This window comes from Oncorhynchus gorbuscha, linkage group LG24, assembly GCF_021184085.1.
Source record: "Oncorhynchus gorbuscha isolate QuinsamMale2020 ecotype Even-year linkage group LG24, OgorEven_v1.0, whole genome shotgun sequence".
Taxonomy (NCBI): Eukaryota; Metazoa; Chordata; class Actinopteri; order Salmoniformes; family Salmonidae; genus Oncorhynchus; species Oncorhynchus gorbuscha.
Window position 1 is genome coordinate 52,601,955 of NC_060196.1, and position 23,115 is coordinate 52,625,069.

A 23,115-nucleotide genomic window follows, 5' to 3' on the forward strand; every position below is an offset into this window, starting at 1 on the left:
TAAAATGAACAGTTACTTTATTGTTTAAAATGATTGGTTAGTCATTTATTGATTATTCGTATGGTTGTGGTTCCATGACAAAAAGACATGCCCTATAAATCTCTCCCCCATCTCTCGTATCTCTCCCCCATCTCTCCCCATCTCTCATATCTCTCCCCCATCTCTCGTATCTCTCCCCATCTCTCATATCTCTCCCCATCTCTCATATCTCTCCCCATCTCTCATATCTCTCCCCATCTCTCATATCTCTCCCCCATCTCTCGTATCTCTCCCCATCTCTCATCTCTCCCCATCTCTCATATCTTTCCCCATCTCTCATATCTCTCTCCCATCTCTCATATCTCTCCCCCATCTCTCATATCTCTCCCCATCTCTCGTATCTCTCATCTCTCCCCATCTCTCATATCTCCATCTCTCATATCTCTCCCCATCTCTCATATCTCTCCCCATCTCTCCCCCCCATCTCTCTCTCCCCCATCTCTCATCTCTCCCCCATCTCTCATATCTCTCCCCCATCTCTCATATCTCTCCCCCATCTCTCATATCTCTCCCCCATCTCTCTCCCCCATCTCTCATATCTCTCCCCCATCTCTCATATCTCTCCCCATCACTCATATCTCTCCCCCATCTCTCATATCTCTCCCCCATCTCTCGTATCTCTCCCCCATCTCTCATATCTCTTCCCATCTATCGTATCTCTCCCCCATCTCTCATATCTCTCCCCATCTCTCATATCTCTCCCCATCTCTCATATCTCTCCCCATCTCTCATATCTCTCCCCATCTCTCATATCTCTCCCCATCTCTCATATCTCTCCCCATCTCTCATATCTCTCTCCATCTCTCATATCTCTCCCCATCTCTCATATCTCTCCCCATCTCTCGTATCTCTCCCCCATCTCTCATATCTCTCCCCCATCTCTCATATCTCTCCCCCATCTCTCATATCTCTCCCCATCTCTCATATCTCTCCCCATCTCTCATATCTCTCCCCATCTCTCATATCTCTCCCCCATCTCTCATATCTCTCCCCCATCTCTCGTATCTCTTCCCATCTCTCATATCTCTTCCCATCTATCATATCTCTCCCCATCTCTCATATCTCTCCCCATCTCTCATATCTCTCCCCCATCTCTCGTATCTCTCCCCCATCTCTCGTATCTCTCCCCATCTCTCATATCTCTCCCCAATCTCTAGTTTCTCTCCCCCATCTCTCGTAACTCTCCCCCATCTCTCATATCTCTCCCCATCTCTCATATCTCTCCCCCATCTCTCATAACTCTCCTCCATCTCTAGTATCTCTCCCCATCTCTCATATCTCTCCCCCATCTCTCGTATCTCTCCCCCATCTCTCATATCTCTCCCCCATCTATCGTATCTCTCTCCCATCTCTCATAACTCTCCCCCATTTATTGAAACTCTCCCCCATCTCTCATAACTCTCCCCCATCTATCTTATTTCTCCCCCATCTCTCATATCTCTCCCCATCTCTCATATCTCTCCCCCATCTCTCGTATCTCTCCCCATCTCTCATATCTCTCCCCAATGTCTAGTTTCTCTCCCCATCTCTCATAACTCTCCCCCATCTCTCGTATCTCTCCCCATCTCTCATATCTCTCCCCCATCTATCGTATCTCTCCCCATCTCTCATAACTCTCCCCATCTATTGAAACTCTCCCCATCTCTCATAACTCTCCCCCATCTCTCATATCTCTCCCCCATCTCTCGTATCTCTCCCCCATCTCTCGTATCTCTCCCCATCTCTCATATCTCTCCCCATCTCTCATATCTCTCCCCCATCTCTCATAACTCTCCCCCATCTCTCATATCTCTCCCCATCTATCGTATCTCTCCCCCATCTCTCGTATATCTCCCCCATCTTTCATAACTCTCCCCATCTATCATATCTCTCCCCCATCTCTGGTATCTTTCCCCCATCTCTCGTATCTCTCCCCCATCTCTCCTATCTCTCCCCCATTTCTCTTATCTCTCCCCCATATTTCATAACTCTCCCCATCTATCGTATCTCTCCCCCATCTCTCATATCTCTCCCCATCTCTCGTATCTCTCCCCCATCTCTGGTATCTCTCCCCCATCTCTCATATCTCTCCCCATCTATCTCTCCCCATCTATCGTATCTTCTCCCTATGACAACCTGTCATATACTACTCTCCACTGTGAAATGTATGATCTCTGGCTGATCCTCGCTTCATATTAGTCGCCAAACCCACTGGCTCCAGGTCATCCGTAAGTATTTGCTAGGTAAAGCCCCACCTTATCTCAGTTCGCTGGTCACCATAGCAGCATCCACCCGTAGCACGTGCTCCAGCGGGTATATTTCACTGGTCATCCCCAAAGCCAACTGATCCCCAAAGCCAACTGATACCTGTCTGAGGTATCATCCAGTAATGGTCTCACATACTGCATGGTGTCTGAGGTATCTTCCCATAATGGTCTCACATACTGCATGGTGTCTGAGGTATCATCCAATAATGGTCTCACATACTGCATGGTGTCTGAGGTCTTGTCCAATAATGGTCTCACATACTGCATGGTGTCTGAGGTATCGTCCAGTAATGTTCTTGAATTCTGGATTGTATCAAGGAAAAAAGATTGAGGTGTGTTATTTTTGAGGCATTGGTAAGATTTGTCCATTTCATCTATGTTCTTCACTCCATATAATATGTGCCATTCTCAGTTCAGTCAAATGTATTTATTTATTTATGTAGTGGCTCTTTTTCCCATAGTAAAAAATGATTGTGGTAACATTGGTCATTTATACTTGAATAACTTCAAAAATATATATATATTCATTTTTTATATCTGTGTCCATATTGTCCAGTTTCTAGTGAATAGACCATGTCGGTCAAGAGAAAACACATAGAATCAACATTGACATTATTTTCAATTAACTCTGTAACTCATCCAATTCTATTGACTTTTTTAACACCAAAACATTTTCAACAAACACATATTGTCATAGTAAAATAAATAGAAATGTAAAATATAGAGAATAATTCATGTTGAAACCCTCATATTAAACACCAACGGTTTTCACTATGATGATGGTTTATATTTAGGATGATGTTTTACAGCTTTGTCATTCTATTTTTATTTTATTATTATTTTTATCATATTTTTAAATGTTTTGTTATTAGAGTTTTTATCTTATTTGATTATTTTAAATATTTTACACGTGATAAGGTAAGACGGCCAGAGATAATTAGACATCTGTGATCATCTCAAGTACCCAAAAAGGCCAGTAGATGTCAAGCAAAAAATATATATATAATCTAACTTGAAAGTTATCCAAATTCTGGTAGTTTACTGGTAAACTTAGAAATTTACCAGTAATATACCCTCCCTTTGCAACCCCAGTTGGGATAATGTTTAGGTTCGAGGGGGGGGGTGGTGTGGCTATTCACGGCTCATTAATCAATCTGCCTGACCTCAGGCCGACCCACTAATCATGTCCTATCGATATCCCATATTCACGCCTTGCCAATAGCCACACACACACACACACAGAGAGAGAGAGAGAGAGAGAGAGGGAGAACTGTAACACACACACCTATAACAGTAGCAGTGACTAACACGTCATGCCTTCCAGCATTGCTCCATGGCTCCTACAGGCTCCTGTATCTTTAGACCCCCCCCCCCCTATTAACTGCTTGTAATAGCAAATATTGCTGAGTCCCAAACGTTGTTGAGTCCCAAACGTTGTTGAGTCCCAAACGTTGTTGAGTCCCAAATGTTGTTGAGTCCCAAACGTTGCTGAGTCCCAAACGTTGCTGAGTCCCAAACGTTGTTGAGTCCCAAATGTTGCTGAGTCCCAAACGTTGTTGAGTCCCAAACGTTGCTGAGTCCCAAACGTTGCTGAGTCCCAAACGTTGTTGAGTCCCAAACGTTGCTGAGTCCCAAACGTTGCTGAGTCCCAAACGTTGCTGAGTCCCAAACGTTGCTGAGTCCCAATCGTTGCTGAGTCCACCGCCTCTTAATTCATGCCTGATCTTTTCCCAAGCCCCCTCCCCCGAGACAAGTTTTTCATTGGCCTTATCTAGTTATTTCTATTTACATAACACCTGCAGTATCTTAGCATTAATGCAAACACTGTCAGATAGAATACATTGTCTTTTAATGGCAATGTGCAGTCAAAATGTGATTTTCCTATGTTTTATATATTTCCACACTATGAAGTTGGAATAATACTGTGAAATTGTGAAAATTATGATAATGCCCTTTTAGTGTAAGAGCTATTTGAAAAGACTGTCTGACATTTCAGCCTGCTTTGATGGGATGAAGTTTTGGCAAACTGTTGAAATCACCAGGTGCTAAATGAGTTAATAGACCAATAAGATAGAGTTCTAAACCTCTCTGCCAATAGCAACACATTTTTTGTTTCCCCCTCCCTACTAAGACCACTCCCAGACAGTCTTAATATCATTCTAGCTTAAGAAATGGCTTTTTGCTAAGAAGCTTTTTTTGTTGTTGTTTTTTTGACTATTTTAATTGAAAACAGTCACAGTAAGGTAAGGTACTTACTCACCCAGATATGATTTGATATTGAGATAAAAACCGCTGCATGTGACCTTTAACTCACCTTATGCGAGGTGATTACCTTCATACTTCCTCAAAGAGACTTGGTAAGCTATGCCTCGTTCTGAGAATCCACAATGGACCATCTATCTATCTCTATGCCTCGTTCTGAGAATCTACAACGGACCATCTATCTATCTCTATGCCTCGTTCTGAGAATCTACAATGGACTATCTATCTCTATGCCTCGTTCTGAGAATCTACAACGGACCATCTATCTATCTCTATGCCTCGTTCTGAGAATCTACAATGGACTATCTATCTATCTAACTACTACTTCGAGGTCTCAGAGCAAGTGACGTCACCGATTGAAACACTATTTAGCGCGCACCGCCGCTAACTAAGCTAGCGTTTCACATCTGTTTCACATCCAATTTGTAAGTCGCTCTGGATAAGAGCGTCTGCTAAATGACTTAAATGTAAATGTAAATGTTACACATCTATCTATCTCTATGCCTCGTTCTGAGAATCTGCAATGGACAATTTATTTCACTTTATTTAACCAGGTAGGCCAGTTGAGAACAAGTTCTCATTTACAACTGTGACCTGGCCAAGAAAAAAGCAAAGCAGTGTGACAAAAAACAGCAACACAGAATTACACATGGGATAAACAAAAGTACAGTCAATAACACAATAGAAACATCTATATACAGTGTGTGCAAATGGAGTAAGGAAGTAAGGAAATAAATAGGCCATAGTAGCAAGGTAATTACAATTTAGCAAATTAACACTGGAGTGATAGATGTGCAGATGATGATGTGCAAGTAGAAATACTGGTGTGCAAAAGAGCAAAAAAAGTAAATAAAAACAATATGGGATAGCTTAAAGTTAGTGAGTGAGATATAAGTCTCCAACTTCGGTGATTTTTGAAATTTCTTCCAGTTATTGGCAGCAGAGAGCTGGAAGGAAAGGCGGTCAAATGAGGCGTTGGCTTTGGGGATGACCAGTGAGTTATACCTGCTGGAGCGCGTGCTACCGGTGGGTGTTGTTATGGAGACCAGTGAACTGAGATAAGGCAGAGCTTTACTGAGCAAAGACTTATAGATGACCTGGAGCCAGTGGGTTTGGCGACGAATATGTAGCGAGGACCAGCTAATGAGAGCAGTGGTGGGTGGTATATGGGTCTTTGGTGACAAAATGGATGGCACTGTGACAGACTGCATCCAGTTTGCTGAGTCAGTTTTACGAGGGTATGTTTAGCAGCGTGAGTGAAGGAGGCTTTGATGCGAAATAGGAAGCCCATTCTAGATTTAATTTTGGATTGGAGAAGCTTAATATGAGTCTGGAAGGAGAGTTTACAGTCTAGCCAGACACCTATGTATTTGTAGTTGTCCACGTATTTGGTTGAAGAGCATGCATTTTGTTTACTAGCATTTAATGTTATGCAGGTGAATGAGGACCCAAAAGCGACTTGGCGAAAACAGAGTCTTTAATCCAGTTTAAGGAAATAGCAATACTCCTAGACAAATCGGAGCGGTAAATAAAGCATAGAAAACAATACCACTCGTAATCACGAGAACTGACTGGAGACTCGATAATAAACTGCAGGTTGCCTCGGGAAGGCACTTGACCGTAGCAGACTCAGACACCTGCTCACCATGCAGCATCTGAGGGAAACACGACACGACAGGGCGATACAAAGACACAGCACGGTGAACAATATACAAGGATCCGACAGGACTGAAACGGAAAACAAGGGGAGAAATAGGGACTCTAATCAGGGGAAAAGATAGGGAACAGGTGTGGGAAGACTAAATGATTGATTAGGGGAATAGGAACAGCTGGGAGCAGGAACGGAACGATAGAGAGAAGAGAGAGAGGGAGGGAGAGAAAAAAAGGGGAACGAACCTAAAAAGACCAGCAGGGGGAAAACGAACAGAAGGAAAAGAAAAATGACAAGACAATATAAGACAAAACATGACAGTACCCCCCCACTCACCGAGCGCCTCCTGGCACACTCGAGGAGGAATCCTGGCGGCAACGGAGGAAATCATCAATCAGTGAACGGTCCAGCACGTCCCGAGACGGAACCCAACTCCTCTCCTCAGGACCGTAACCCTCCCAATCCACTAAGTATTGGTGACCCCGTCCCGAGAACGCATGTCCATGATCCTACGTACCTTGTAAATAGGTGCGCTCTCGACAAGGACGGGAGGGGGGGAGGGAAGACGAACGGGGGTGCGAAGAAAGGGCTTGACACAGGAGACATGGAAGACAGGATGGACGCGACGAAGATGTCGCGGAAGAAGCAGTCGCACAGCGACAGGATTGACGACCTGGGAGACACGGAACGGACCAATGAACCGCGGAGTCAACTTACGAGAAGCTGTCGTAAGAGGAAGGTTGCGAGTGGAAAGCCACACTTTCTGGCCGCAACAATACCTTGGACTCTTAATCCTACGTTTATTGGCGGCTCTCACAGTCTGTGCCCTGTAACGGCAAAGTGCAGACCTCACCCTCCTCCAGGTGCGCTCACAACGTTGGACAAACGCTTGAGCGGAGGGAACGCTGGACTCGGCAAGCTGGGATGAGAACAGAGGAGGCTGGTAACCCAGACTACTCTGAAATGGAGATAACCCGGTAGCAGACGAAGGAAGTGAGTTGTGAGCGTATTCTGCCCAGGGGAGCTGTTCTGCCCAAGACGCAGGGTTTCTGAAAGAAAGGCTGCGTAGTATGCGACCAATCGTCTGATTGGCCCTCTCTGCTTGACCGTTAGACTGGGGATGAAACCCGGAAGAGAGACTGACGGACGCACCAATCAAACGACAGAACTCCCTCCAAAACTGTGACGTGAATTGCGGACCTCTGTCTGAAACGGCGTCTAACGGGAGGCCATGAATTCTGAACACATTCTCGATGATGATTTGTGCCGTCTCCTTAGCGGAAGGAAGTTTAGCGAGAGGAATGAAATGTGCCGCCTTAGAGAACCTATCGACAACCGTAAGAATCACAGTCTTCCCCGCAGACAAAGGCAGACCGGTAATGAAGTCTAGGGCGATGTGAGACCATGGTCGAGAAGGAATGGGAAGCGGTCTGAGACGACCGGCAGGAGGAGAGTTACCTGACTTAGTCTGCGCGCAGTCCGAACAAGCAGCCACGAAACGGCGCGTGTCACGCTCCTGAGTCGGCCACCAAAAGCCAGCTAACTTGGCAGAGTGCGAGACAAAACATGACATTTAAGAGCAGTTGGAGGCCACTGAATAAGTGTTGTATGGCATTGAAGCTCGTTTGGAGGTTTGTTAACACAGTGTCCAATGAAGGGCCAGATGTATACAGAATGGTGTCGTCTGCTTAGAGGTGGATCAAGGAATCACCCACAGCAAGAGCTACATCATTGATGTATACAGAGAACAGTCGGCCCAAGTCGGCCCAAGAATTGAACCCTGTGGTACCCCCATAGTGGCCCTCCGATTTGACACGCTGAACTCTATCTGAGAAGTAGTTGGTGAACCAGGTGAGGCAGTCATTTGAGAAACCAAGGCTGTTGAGTCTGGCAATAAGAATGTGGTGATTGACAGAGTCGAATGCCTTGGCCAGGTCGATGAAGACGGCTGCACAGTACTGTCTTTTATCGATGGCAGTTATGATATCGTTTAGTACCTTGAGCGTGGCTGAGGTGCACCCGTGACCAGCTCGGAAACCGGATTGCACAGCCTTGTTCTGAGAATCTGCAATGGACCATCAATTTATCTCTATGCCTGGCTCCCTTTTTTAAAATCTTTGCTCTTGCTCTCTCTTTTTCTATACAGTATATCACCCTCAATCTTTAATACTTTCTTTCTCTCTTCTATATGCTTTCTTTAATTCTTTTTACCATCCTCTCTTCTTCTCTCTTCTTCTCTCTTGTACTCTCGTTCTCTCTCTCTGTAGACATTACTAGTTTGATTTCAACTGCTAAATAAGTGAAGTGAAGAAGTCAAAATGGAAGAAAGATGGACAGCAAACAGGCTTTATATTCACTCAAAATAAAAAGATGGATAACATTGTATTTATAATTGCATGTCTCAGTAGATTTCCCTCAGCCATCTTATCAGTAAGTAATTTAAGCAGATATTCTCAACGACATAATGCTGTACTACTACCGTGGTTCCAAGAATCCCCAGCCTCTGACGCTGGTGTCACTATGGGCCCCGGTCCAAAGTAGTGCTCTATATACGGAATAGGGTGCCATTTGAGTGGAAGCCTCATTACCAAAGGCTCTGTGACCTTGCAGTGGATGGGGAGTCTCAGACGGGCCCCATCTCTACAGCTTTAATTAACATTGGCACTGGGAGCCTGATGGAGAAGAGAGTGGAGACACAGGTTGTCCATTTGGCTCTGCCTGCTGAGAGTGGCAATCCTCCGTGTGTGTGTACTCGCGTGTCCGCATGTGTGTCTGTATGTGTGTGTGTGAGCACGTTAGTGCAAGTGCAGTGTGCCAGAGAAATTACATTTCCTCATGTAAGACAGCACTCCGAGATGTGTGACATCATAGCGCTATTTTAAGGCACTCTACTGTATTTATCAAAATACTAACCCATTTCGTAAGCTGTATTTGAGATCATTTCACGTGATGGCTTTCTCACCAAACCCTCTGCACCATTGGTAGCTTGGTGGTTCAGATTAATTTGGAGACAGAAGGGCTACCTTGACTTGTTAGCTCCAATCAAGCAATATAGGTTCTCTAGTGACCTACATGTATACCCACATGCGTCATGGACCTAAGTCTAAAATGGAGAATTGACCTGGTAATACTAGTTGTAGTAGTATTTCTAGCTTTAGAAGTAATTAGTAGTAATTGTAGTTGTAGTAGTATTACTGTAGTTGTAATAATAGTTGTAGTAGTATTACTAGTTGTAGTAGTACTAGTAGTTGTAGTAGTATTACTAGTTATTGTAGTAATAGTAGTTGTAGTAGTAGTATTAGTTATAGTAGTAGTAATTTTACAGCACCCAATATCATTCTGTGGTTTTATTTGAACATGGGGAGAACTACTGTACCTACAGTACTACGTTATTACCCTTATGCAGGTTCCAATCGAGCCCTTACGGTGTCATATCTGATTTTCTTGTAGTCTAATCAAGGTATATCATTACAACTCCATGTCTCCTGACCCCCTTCCCCCCCGCCCCCTTTCTCCCTGGGCTGTCACAGGAGGCTTCAACCCAATCTCCCTGTTTGGGCTAAAAATCACTGGCTCACATTGGAGACCCATTGGAGCTTCTCCCGGTGTGGGTGTAGCAAACAGCCGTAGCTAAATGCAGATTCAAACTACAGTGGAAAGACCCAGTAAAGCCCTTTAAGACTTTGGGTGATTTTGGATTTAGCACTGGTACTGAAATAAAGGGTTTCTTCTCTCCTTAATTGACGGTTGTAATCCGTGTGTTGTTCCAGGGTCCTCCCGGATGGTTTGGGAAACAACAGGGCGCCCAAATTAAATGGGTTCTAGAGGGGAGAATAGTGTGGCATGGTCGAGATGGAGGTTTGTTGGAGGTTTGCTGAGGGATGTTGGGAAGTGTTTGACTTACATTGACTCAATGTATGTATTGTATCAGTCTCCAGTTACAAGGTTTACTTTAAGGAGTACAAGGTATAATGTATTCTGAGCATTGTGAAAATAATTAACATGAATGTTAGCTTAATCAAATGCATTAAGCAAAAGTTTTCCCAAAAATGATCTACTCACTGTAAGTACTGTTTTACATCACTATGAGTTGTGAGAATATGAGAACCTGTCTGTTTGAAAATAGGGAAAACATTATTCTTGATTGGTTTCGACTGGCTTTTAAAGATCACACTTAGCCCCAGAGTGGTTGGCTTCTCTAATATTAAACATGCTTCCAAGCAATGTGAATACATTTCACACACACACACACACACACACACACACACACACACACACACACACACACACACACACACACACACACACACACACACACACACACACACACACACACACACACACACACACACACACACACACACACACACACACACACACACACACACACACTTAGCCTCAATCAGAATGATAATATCCTCCTTTTGATCACTATCAGTGTGTCTGCTAAATCTTTCTCTGCTCAGTAATTAACCCTGTGTTGATTCATATCAGTTAACTTCTCTCAGCTAGCTAAACCAGCTAATGTAACACATTAACATCTTTCAGCTAGCTAAATAAGTTAGTGGTACAGAGTTATCTTCTCTCAGCTAGCTAAACATGTTAATGGGACAGAGTTATCTTCTCTCAGCTAGCTAAATATGCTAATTAAACAGGGTTATCTTCTCTCAACCAGATAAACATGCTAATGTAACGGAGGCAACCATTCTGGATGTGGCAGGACTTAGCAAATGTAACAAAGTTATCTTCTCTTAGCTAAACATGCTAATGTAACAGAGTTAACTTCTCTCAACTAGCTAAACATGCTAATGTTCCAGAGTTAGCTTGTCACATCTAGCTATACATTTTTAATTTAACTAGGCAAGTCAGTTAAGAACAAATTCTTATTTACAATGACAGCCTAAGAACACTGGGTTAACTGCCTTGTTCAGGGGCAGAACAACAAGTTTTTACCTTGTCAGCTCAGGGATTCGATCCACCAACCTTTCGGTTACTGGCACAACACTCTAACCACTAGGCTACCAGCCGCCCCAACATGCTAACATGCTAATGTTCCAGAGTTAACTTCTCACATCTAGCTAAACATGCTAATGTAACAGAGTTAACTTCTCACATCTAGCTAAACATGCTAATATAACAGGGTTAACTTCTCACATCTAGCTAAACATGCTAATGTAACAGAGTTAACTTCTCACATCTAGCTAAACATGCTAATGTAACAGAGTTAACTTCTCACATCTAGCTAAACATGCTAATGTAACAGAGTTAACTTCTCACATCTAGCTAAACATGCTAATATAACAGAGTTAACTTCTCACATCTAGCTAAACATGCTAATGTAACAGAGTTAACTTCTCACATCTAGCTAAACATGCTAATGTAACAGAGTTAACTTCTCACATCTAGCTGTACATGCTGATGTAACAGAGCTAACTTCTCACATCTAGCTAAACATGCTAATGTAACAGAGTTAACTTCTCACAGCGGCAACCATTCCTGATGTGGCCGGACTTAACAGACAACATTTTCAATAAATGTTAATCGAATAAAACCACCAACTGTTTGCTCATTACTGTTGATATAAGATGGCAACTCAGCGCAAATGTGCGTGTGCCAATTGAATCTCAACAAGGAAACAGTCGGTGGTGTTTATTGAAAAAGTGTGGATTTCAGCAAACAAAGAAAGGCACGCAACCACAGATAACAAACATCGGTACAATCGATGTAGTCTGAGCCAGATTCCACAAAGCCTGGTTTCAGCTCCATGCCGTTGGTGAAGTTCATCATAAACTTGGAGTGGAGTATAGTCCGCAAGGCAAGACTAAGCTAAATGTCTGCAAAGCTAACATTCTAAGTCTCCTATTCAACGTTAGCTTCCTGTGATATGACTGGTAACACTTAACTGTCGCCCCCCTTTATGTATGGTTTCACAAAGCCTTTATAACAGCTACACAATACATACTTTGTCAAACTGTAAGGTGCCAATTTTACCAGAACTTATCCATATTCTAGTTTTAACTTTGCCATGAAGTCTTTGTCAAGATCATGCCGTTTTTCCAGTCTTTGTCATTCTATTTTCGTGTTCGCTGGCTGTACACACCTGCAAGTCACGATCGGGAGGCAGAAATTAATTACACCGATTTCCCCTCAGAGATAATGAGCGTCTATTGTTGGTAAGGTGGTAGAGACTGAGAGAGAGAGAGAGAGAGAGAGAGAGAGAGAGAGAGAGAGAGAGAGAGAGAGAGAGAGAGAGAGAGAGAGAGAGAGAGAGAGAGAGAGAGAGAGAGAGACTGAGAGACAGAGAGAGACAGAGAGAGAGAGTTAATTTGTATGGAAATTAAAGGTATGTGTGTGTTTGGGTCTGTTTGAAGGAGGGAGGGTTGGAAGGAGAGAGAAAGAGAGATCTGAGGTCAGTCCATTGATCCATCACTCGGTAATCTTATCATGCTCTCTCTCAGTAATCGAGTGTTCTCTCAAATGACAGATTCTTTGAATTCTATAGATCCCTAGAATGTTTTCAATGGACCCAGAGTTGATGACCAGGGATGACATTTGTTGACTTAGCTTTGTGACATTGAATCAGATCCTGCACATTGTCCACTGACTGAGTATGGAGCATTGTCTTTAGATGTCCCCAGTCACACGATGCCAGTATGTGCCTACTGCAGTCAGTGACAGTGTGATCATAAGATTAGATTGGTGTGCGGTGCTGTAGCTTGGGAGTGTTACATAACAACTACCGTCCAAATGACTAGTCTCTATCTCTCTATCTCTATCTCTATATCTCTCTCTCTATATATATATATCTTATCTCTCTCTCTCTCTCTCTCTCTCTCTCTCTCTCTCTCTCTCTCTCTCTCTCTCTCTCTCTCTCTCTCTCTCTCTCTCTCTCTCTCTCTCTCTCTTTATCTCTTATCTCTCTCTATCTCTTTCTCTCTCTCTCTCTCTCTCTCTCTCTCTCTCTCTCTCTCTCTCTCTCTCTCTCTCTCTCTCTCTCTCTCTCTCCATCTCTCTAGCTCTCTATCTCTCTCTATCTCTATCTCTCTATCTCTCTCTCTCTATATATATCTCTATCTCTCTATCTCTCTCTCTCTCTATCTCTATCTATCTCTCTCTCTCTCTCTCTCTCTCTCTCTCTCTCTCTCTCTCTCTCTCTCTCTCTCTCTCTCTCTCTCTCTCTCTCTCTCTCTCTCTCTCTCTCTCTCTCTCTCTCTCTGTCTCACCAGAGGACCTATCACATCCACAGTAGTGTATGGATAGACACTGTAGGAGATATTGTTAGCCCACTGTTGTTCAAAAGGAAAACACATTGAAATGTGTGAAAATGTTGGACATTCTATAGCAGTAAATGGCTGAGTGTTCACCCAAGGTGTTCAGAGCTAATGTATGTGCTTGGTAGTTGCTACAACAACAAAAAATAGTCCTTGCTGTTTCAAATCTTGAAAGCAGTAATGTTCAGAAAAAGTTAATCTCTTTTAAAGTTCATCTCTTTTTTGGGACCCTGAATTGATTTAAACCTGTTTATGGTGTAATTTTTCATGTTTGAGGTTCAGCACATTTGAATCTAATTTTCTAGGAAAATTAAATGAGTGAAAGCAGAACCAATCAGAATCCAAGGAACGCTTGAGCTCAGAGTGAATACACACGCATCTCATGAATACACACGCATGCACACATAGTTGCGTATACACACTTGTGCACACATACACACATTCAGTTAAGGTCATCCATCACAGCTTTCACTCCCACCAAACTTTTACAGCTCCTGTTATTATGGGCACTCTGAAGCTGTGACCTTGCCTGATGTTTCCACAGACCTAGACCTATCAGACTGTCGATTTACCCACACCTACAGACTGGACTGACTCCCAGGGTCTGTGTGTGTGTGTATGTGTCCCGCACGTGTGTGTGTGTGTGTGTGTGTGTGTGTGTGTGTGTGTGTGTGTGTGTGTGTGTGTGTGTGTGTGTGTGTGTGTGTGTGTGTGTGTGTGTGTGTGTGTGTGTGTGCGTGCGTGCGTGCGTGCGTGCGTGCGTGCGTGCGTGCGTGCGTGCGTGCGTGTGTGTGGCCATCGAAGGCCTCTGTCTAAAGCTTCAGATCTCCAGGCTTGAACTCCTATTAGCAGAACACCAGGATCAGTTAGAATTCAGCCAGTGTTTATTGGTCAGATATTTAACATTGTATGTCTGTCCTCTTCTTTACAGCTCTCCTTTGCGGCAACAACTCCTGTTCTGGCCGACAAGAAGAAGTATCCCAACTTTTTCCGGACGGTTCCGTCGGACAACGCGGTGAACCCAGCAGTGGTCAAGTTTCTCAACTTCTACAACTGGAGCCGCGTGGGGACCCTCACACAGGACGTTCAGAGGTTCTCAGAGGTGAGGGAAGATATTATGATTTTATTGGAAAGTATATGATATATCATGGAGATATCGTGATATTACAATATGTCTTGGAAATATTGTGATATTATGATATATCATGGAGATATCGTGATATTATGATATATCATGGAGTTATCGTGATATTATGATATATCATGGACAGACCTGTTTTTTTTTGTGTGTATTTGAGTATTTTCAAATGCACAGCCCAAAACAAGTACCTTTATTTGAATATTGGATTGGTTATTTGTAAAAACAAAAACAAATAGTCAACCAAATTGTATTTGAAAGTATTTTCAAAAACTTATTTCAAATACTATTTTCAAATGCTTGGGATAAATGTATTTGATTAAGTGTATTTCCAGATACATTCCAATATTAAACTACTTGTTTTTTCAAATAAAGGTTATCTGAATAGTCTTTTGAAATGTATTGAAAAGTAATTTAAATACCTGAAAGAGTATTTAATCCCAGGTCTGATCGTGGAGATATCCGTATATTACGAAATATCGTGGAGATATTGTAATGTTATGCTATATTGTGATATTATAAGATATATTGTGGAAAAATTAAAGGTAGTATTGTGATGATAGTGGTTACTTCTGATGCAATTTTAACATACACAGAGAGAGTAACTTCTGTTTTATGACTTACTGAGGATGTTACTGTTTATATATTCCCTGTAATGTTAGTACACAGCTGGTGCATCCTTTTAAGTCCTAAAAATACATAACATTTTTGAAAGTGGCATTTTAACATCATCTCTCAACACAAATGACTTCCTTTCCCAGTTTGTGGTAAAGTCCTTCTGGGAAACATGAGTTACATTATCCCATCTGACTCACCATGCATGGTCACTGTATGCAGGCTTCAGGCACCCACACCCATTACACAGAACTGGTACACACATCAATACCCATTACACAGAACTGGTACACACATCAATACCCATTACACAGAACTGGTACACACATCAATACCCATTACACAGAACTGGTACACACATCAATACCCATTACACAGAACTGGTACACACATCAATACCCATCACACAGAACTGGTACACACATCAATACCCATTAAACAGAACTGGTACACACATTAATACCCATTACACAGAACTGGTACACACATCAATACCCATTACACAGAACTGGTACACACATCAATACCCATTACACAGAACTGGTACACACATCAATACCCATTAAACAGAACTGGTACACACATCAATACCCATTAAACAGAACTGGTACACACATCAATACCCATTACACAGAACTGGTACACACATCAATACCCATTACATAGAACTGGTACACACATCAATACCCATTAAACAGAACTGGTACACACATCAATACCCATTACACAGAACTGGTACACACATCAATGCCCATTACACAGAACTGGTACACACATCAATACCCATTACACAGAACTGGTACACACATCAATACCCATTACACAGAACTGGTACACACATCAATACCCATTAAACAGAACTGGTACACACATTAATACCCATTACACAGAACTGGTACACACATCAATACCCATTAAACAGAACTGGTACACACATCAATACCCATTACACAGAACTGGTACACACATCAATACCCATTACACAGAACTGGTACACACATCAATACCCATTACACAGAACTGGTACACACATCAATACCCATTACACAGAACTGGTACACACATCAATACCCATTACATAGAACTGGTACACACATCAATACCCATCACACAGAACTGGTACACACATCAATACCCATTACACAGAACTGGTACACACATCAATACCCATTACACAGAACTGGTACACACATCAATACCCATTACACAGAACTTGTACACACATCAATACCCATTACACAGAACTGGTACACACATCAATACCCATTACACAGAACTGGTACACACATCAATACCCATTACACAGAACTGGTACACACATCAATACCCATTACATAGAACTGGTACACACATCAATACCCATTACATAGAACTGGTACACACATCAATACCCATCACACAGAACTGCTGTGAAAGTCCATTGAGAAACTGTTATCTCCAGGACAATGTTGAGGCATGTATGGTGGTTAGGGTTAGCTAACATAGTGGTTTGGATGCACAGTTTCTGTGGTCTACTGACATTTCTCAATGGATGAGTGTGTTTGAGAACTAGTAGGGTTTCACTACTACTGAATAAATGTATGTAATTTCACACCAGCTTCATTTCCTAGGGAGCTGGGGTATTTCATATCTAGTCTATTCACCAAACAAAAACCATTGGGCTTCTTTCCCCGACTTGTCATACCTCTAGATAGGAATTTAAACGTGTGTGAAAACAGCACATCACCATAATAGCACCAACACCCCAGTGTGCCACAGAACCCTGTTTGTGTATCAAAGTGGTATCTGGAGATATCAAAGTGTGCATTTGAAAATCTATCACTTGTGACTGGAGAGCGTGGCGTTGTCTGGCGTTGTCAGGCTAGTTGAAAACAATCTGGTGCTGAGGGATAAGAAGACACGCTGTAAATCTGTGGAAGAGTAAAATCCCTTTATCTGCCACCTCCTGATGCTGCCATTGGGCTTAGAACAGGGAGAAAAACGCAAAGGCGTCCTGATTCAATCAACCTGCGATACCATTTGTCCTTCATCCTGATTTACAAATATATGCAAGAATGGAGACGCCATTTTCTCCTATTTCTTCCTTTCTCCACTCAGATTGCTACGTTGGATCTAACAGTGGCCACATTTTTTTCCGATAAATTATAAAAGGATTTAGGATGGATTGAAATGAATACATTTTACCATAAAATATAAAATAAATGAATTTGTTCTGCGTTTGATTGTGTTTAAATGGTCCAATTGTTCCGAAAAAACCTGTGCATAAGATTCTCTGATAATTGACGGCTGAATTTCATAGCTTTATCCAATTGTGATTTCATATATTTTCCAGTTTTCTATACTGAGCTACTATCCAACCCATTTTCAGGAACTGACAGTACTGTAGGTCTTTTTTTTCAGTAAATCAATAAATCTTTACAATCTATACAATCTATACTATCTGACAAATGATGTGAGTATTTCATGGTTTTATCTTCCCAGGATTTCTCCCCGCCTGTCCTGTCCCCACTGTTGCTATCTGACACCTTTCAGGAACCTACCAGGTTTTTCCCTTTTGTACTGTCAACCAATACATGGATTAAGGTCTGTTTTGAATCACACTCCACCAGATTAAGCCTCAATCACATTTTTGCTGTTAGAGATTAGATGACAAGAGATGTTGAGGTCCCTGCTCTCTGGGCAGTGGTGTGTGTGTGTGTGTGTGTGTGTGTGTGTGTGTGTGTGTGTGTGTGTGTGTGTGTGTGTGTGTGTGTGTGTGTGTGTGTGTGTGTGTGTGTGTGTGTGTGTGTGTGTGTGTGTGTGTGTGTGTGTGTGTGTGTGTGTGTGTGTGTGTGTGTGTGTGTGTGTGTGTGTGTGTGTGTGTGTGTGTGTGTAACACCTGAAACCCCACCTCTTTAAGGAATACCTAGGATAGGATAAGTAATCCCTCTCACCCCCCCCCCCCTTTAAGATTTAGATGCACTATTGTAAAGTGACTGTTCCACTGGATGTCATAAGGTGAATGCACCAATTTGTAATTCGCTCTGGATAAGAGCGTCTGCTAAATGACTTAAATGTAAATGTAATGTAAATGTGTGTGTGTGTGTGTGTGTGTGTGTGTGTGTGTGTGTGTGTGTGTGTGTGTGTGTGTGTGTGTGTGTGTGTGTGTGTGTGTGTGTGTGTGTGTGTGTGTGTGTGTGTGTGTGTGTGTGTGTGTGTGTGTGTGTGTGTGTGTGTGTGCGTGCGTGTGTGTGTGTGTATGATCACCTCAACCTCTCTGCGTTCTCTACCATCGTAGATCCTAAGGTGACGTCTTATAGCTCTGCCAGGTCAGTATGATGTGATCCACTAAGGACCCCACAGATCCAGGCCTCCAGACAGACTGTAAGGTATATGGTGGAGTTGCCCTTAAATGCAGATCATTTCCTCCACTAATGATGAAGTGGCCCCTGATCTGTACATAGGGGCAACTTCACCCTACATCACTGTAACCTGTAAGATCAGAGTCATCACATGCTATGGATAGCGCTATAGCTGATGTGTGGACTGAGATGCTGCTCTCCACCCCTCTCCTCCCTTCCTCTCCTCTCCTCCCATCTCTCTCTCCCCCTTTTCTCTACCCCTCCCTCTCCTTCCCTCGACTCCTCCCCTCCTCTCCTCCCCTCCCCTCCCCCTCTCCTCCCCTGCTCAACTCTCCCACCTCCCCTTCATTCCTCTCTTCTCATCTCCTCCTCTCCCCCCTTCTCTCCTCTCCTCCTTTCCTCTCCCCATCATCACTCTCTCTGATCAACACCCCTTAATGAGACAGGTAGCCATGATCACATTACATAAAATAACGACTGTGATTACATAAAATAACGACTGTGATCACATTACGTAAAATAACGACTGTGATCACATTACATAAAATAACGACTGTGATCACATTACGTAAAATAACGACTGTGACCACATTACGTAAAATAACGACTGTGATCACATTACATAAAATAACGACTGTGATCACATTACATAAAATAACGAGAATAGAAGGGGAACATGAACACTCTCCTCTCTCCTTCTGTCCTCCCCTCTCCTTCTCTCCTCCCCTTCTCTCCTCTCCTTCTCTCCTTCTCTCCTTGCTTCTCCTCCCCTTCTCTCCTTTCTTCCCTATCTCAAAAACCCAAAATATACAAAAAATAATATAAGTGGGTACAAAATCCGTTGCACACCGACACATGACTTGTACATAACACACAATAAAACAATCTCCGACAAGGACATGAGGGGAAACAGAGGGTAAATACACAACATGTAATTGATGGGACTGGAACCAGGTGTGAAGGAAGACAAGACAAAACCAATGGAAAATGAAAAATGGATCAGCGATGGCTAGAAGGTTGGTGACGCTGAACACCGCCCGAACAAGGAGAGAGACCGACTTCGGCGGAAGTCGTGACAGACTGTGATCACGATACGTGAATTAACGACTGTAATTACATTACATATAATAACGACTGTGATCACATTTTTTAACCTTACCATTACCTTATTAAGAAATCTTAGAAAATGACTGAGATTTAGAAAATTACTTTGAAAATTACTAAGAGTCTTAAAATATTTAACACGTATAATAATGCGATGGTTCTTGGAAGTGTTCATGTTGCCATAGAGATTCATGTAGTTTTGTGTTATGGCTATCTATTATTATGCTGTAATGTCCATTTGGGATCTAGACCAGTAAGCCACTTAATCATTTGTCATCTGCAGCAACGCCAGAACGCAAAGCCAGGCAGCTCAAACTTCTGCCCTGTTTTAGTTAGCATGAGAGTATGACTGGCGTCAGAGGCTAAACCAGGGGATTTACCTCGCAATATGACGCACGAGCTGGCACACACGCACACACACACACAGACACACACACAGACACAAACACCCACACGCACACACACACAGACACACACAGACACAAACACATAGTTTATGTGTGTGTATGTGTACATGAGAGTCTAAGTGTGCATGTGTGTGTGTGTGTGTGTGTGTGTGTGTGTGTGTGTGTGTGTGTGTGTGTGTGTGTGTGTGTGTGTGTGTGTGTGTGTGTGTGTGTGTGTGTGTGTGTGTGTGTGTGTGTGTGTGCTGAAATTAGCCTGACCCTGGTCTTTAGTCTGATCCTGGTCTTTAGTCTGATCCTGGTCTTTAGTCTGATCCTGGTCTTTAGTCTGACCTGATCCTGGTCTTTAGTCTGACCTGATCCTGGTCTTTAGCCTGATCTGATCCTGGTCTTTAGCCTGATCCTGGTCTTTAGTCTGATCTGATCCTGGTCTTTAGTCTGATCTGATCCTGGTCTTTAGCCTGATCCTGGTCTTTAGTCTGACCTGATCCTGGTCTTTAGTCTGTCCTGATCCTGGTCTTTAGTCTGACCTGATCCTGGTCTTTAGTCTGATCCTGGTCTTTAGTCTGACCTGATCCTGGTCTTTAGTCTGACCTGATCCTGGTCTTTAGCCTGATCTGATCCTGGTCTTTAGCCTGATCCTGGTCTTTAGTCTGACCTGATCCTGGTCTTTAGCCTGATCTGATCCTGGTCTTTAGCCTGATCCTGGTCTTTAGTCTGACCTGATCCTGGTCTTTAGTCTGTCCTGACCCTGGTCTTTAGCCTGATCCTGGTCTTTAGTCTGTCCTGACCCTGGTCTTTAGTCTGATCCTGGTCTTTAGTCTGACCTGATCCTGGTCTTTAGTCTGACCTGACCCTGGTCTTTAGCCTGATCCTGGTCTTTAGTCTGACCCTGGTCTTTAGCCTGATCCTGGTCGTTAGTCTGTCCTGACCCTGGTCTTTAGCCTGACCTGACCCTGGTCTTTAGCCTGACCTGATCCTGGTCTTTAGTCTGTCCTGATCCTGGTCTTTAGTCTGACCTGATCCTGGTCTTTAGCCTGATCCTGGTCGTTAGTCTGTCCTGACCCTGGTATTTAGCCTGACCTGATCCTGGTCTTTAGTCTGTCCTGATCCTGGTCTTTAGTCTGTCCTGATCCTGGTCTTTAGCCTGACCTGATCCTGGTCTTTAGTCTGACCTGATCCTGGTCTTTAGCCTGACCTGATCCTGGTCTTTAGCCTGACCTGATCCTGGTCTTTAGCCTGACCTGATCCTGGTCTTTAGCCTGACCTGATCCTGGTCTTTAGTCTGACCTGATCCTGGTCTTTAGTCTGTCCTGATCCTGGTCTTTAGTCTGACCTGATCCTGGTCTTTAGTCTGTCCTGATCCTGGTCTTTAGTCTGACCTGATCCTGGTCTTTAGTCTGACCTGATCCTGGTCTTTAGTCTGACCTGATCCTGGTCTTTAGCCTGATCTGATCCTGGTCTTTAGCTGACTGATCCTGGTCTTTAGTCTGACCTGATCCTGGTCTTTAGCCTGATCTGATCCTGGTCTTTAGCCTGGTCCTGGTCTTTAGTCTGACCTGATCCTGGTCTTTAGTCTGTCCTGACCCTGGTCTTTAGCCTGATCCTGGTCTTTAGTCTGTCCTGACCCTGGTCTTTAGTCTGATCCTGGTCTTTAGTCTGACCTGATCCTGGTCTTTAGTCTGACCTGACCCTGGTCTTTAGCCTGATCCTGGTCTTTAGTCTGACCCTGGTCTTTAGCCTGATCCTGGTCGTTAGTCTGTCCTGACCCTGGTCTTTAGCCTGACCTGACCTGGTCTTTAGCCTGACCTGATCCTGGTCTTTAGTCTGTCCTGATCCTGGTCTTTAGTCTGACCTGATCCTGGTCTTTAGCCTGATCCTGGTCGTTAGTCTGTCCTGATGCTGGTCTTTAGTCTGTCCTGATCCTGGTCTTTAGTCTGACCTGATCCTGGTCTTTAGTCTGTCCTGATCCTGGTCTTTAGTCTGACCTGATCCTGGTCTTTAGTCTGACCTGATCCTGGTCTTTAGTCTGACCTGATCCTGGTCTTTAGCCTGACCTGATCCTGGTCTTTAGCCTGACCTGATCCTGGTCTTTAGCCTGACCTGATCCTGGTCTTTAGTCTGACCTGATCCTGGTCTTTAGTCTGATCCTGATCCTGGTCTTTAGTCTGATCCTGGTCTTTAGTCTGGTCTGGTTTTAGTCTGTCCTGATCCTGGTCTTTAGTCTGACCTGATCCTGGTCTTTAGTCTGACCTGATCCTGGTCTTTAGTCTGACCTGATCCTGGTCTTTAGCCTGATCTGATCCTGGTCTTTAGCCTGATCCTGGTCTTTAGTCTGACCTGATCCTGGTCTTTAGCCTGATCTGATCCTGGTCTTTAGCCTGGTCCTGGTCTTTAGTCTGACCTGATCCTGGTCTTTAGTCTGTCCTGACCCTGGTCTTTAGCCTGATCCTGGTCTTTAGTCTGTCCTGACCCTGGTCTTTAGTCTGATCCTGGTCTTTAGTCTGACCTGATCCTGGTCTTTAGTCTGACCTGACCCTGGTCTTTAGCCTGATCCTGGTCTTTAGTCTGACCCTGGTCTTTAGCCTGATCCTGGTCGTTAGTCTGTCCTGACCCTGGTCTTTAGCCTGACCTGACCCTGGTCTTTAGCCTGACCTGATCCTGGTCTTTAGTCTGACCTGATCCTGGTCTTTAGCCTGACCTGATCCTGGTCTTTAGCCTGATCCTGGTCTTTAGTCTGTCCTGACCCTGGTCTTTAGCCTGACCTGATCCTGGTCTTTAGTCTGACCTGATCCTGGTCTTTAGCCTGACCTGACCCTGGTCTTTAGCCTGATCCTGGTCTTTAGCCTGATCCTGGTCTTTAGCCTGACCTGATCCTGGTCTTTAGTCTGTCCTGATCCTGGTCTTTAGCCTGACCTGATCCTGGTCTTTAGTCTGACCTGATCCTGGTCTTTAGCCTGACCTGATCCTGGTCTTTAGTCTGACCTGATCCTGGTCTTTAGCCTGACCTGATCCTGGTCTTTAGCCTGACCTGATCCTGGTCT

General features: G+C 43.6%; 1 protein-coding gene across 1 annotated transcript in view; it reads left to right on the forward strand.

The window, feature by feature from the left end:
* Positions 1-23,115, forward strand: part of LOC124012997 (gamma-aminobutyric acid type B receptor subunit 2-like) — a 477,346-nt gene that overhangs the window by 252,521 nt on the left and 201,710 nt on the right. The window contains exon 3 of the mRNA XM_046327101.1: positions 14,401-14,571. Coding sequence (XP_046183057.1) covers positions 14,401-14,571 — 171 coding nt within the window. The remainder of the gene's footprint in view (positions 1-14,400; positions 14,572-23,115) is intronic.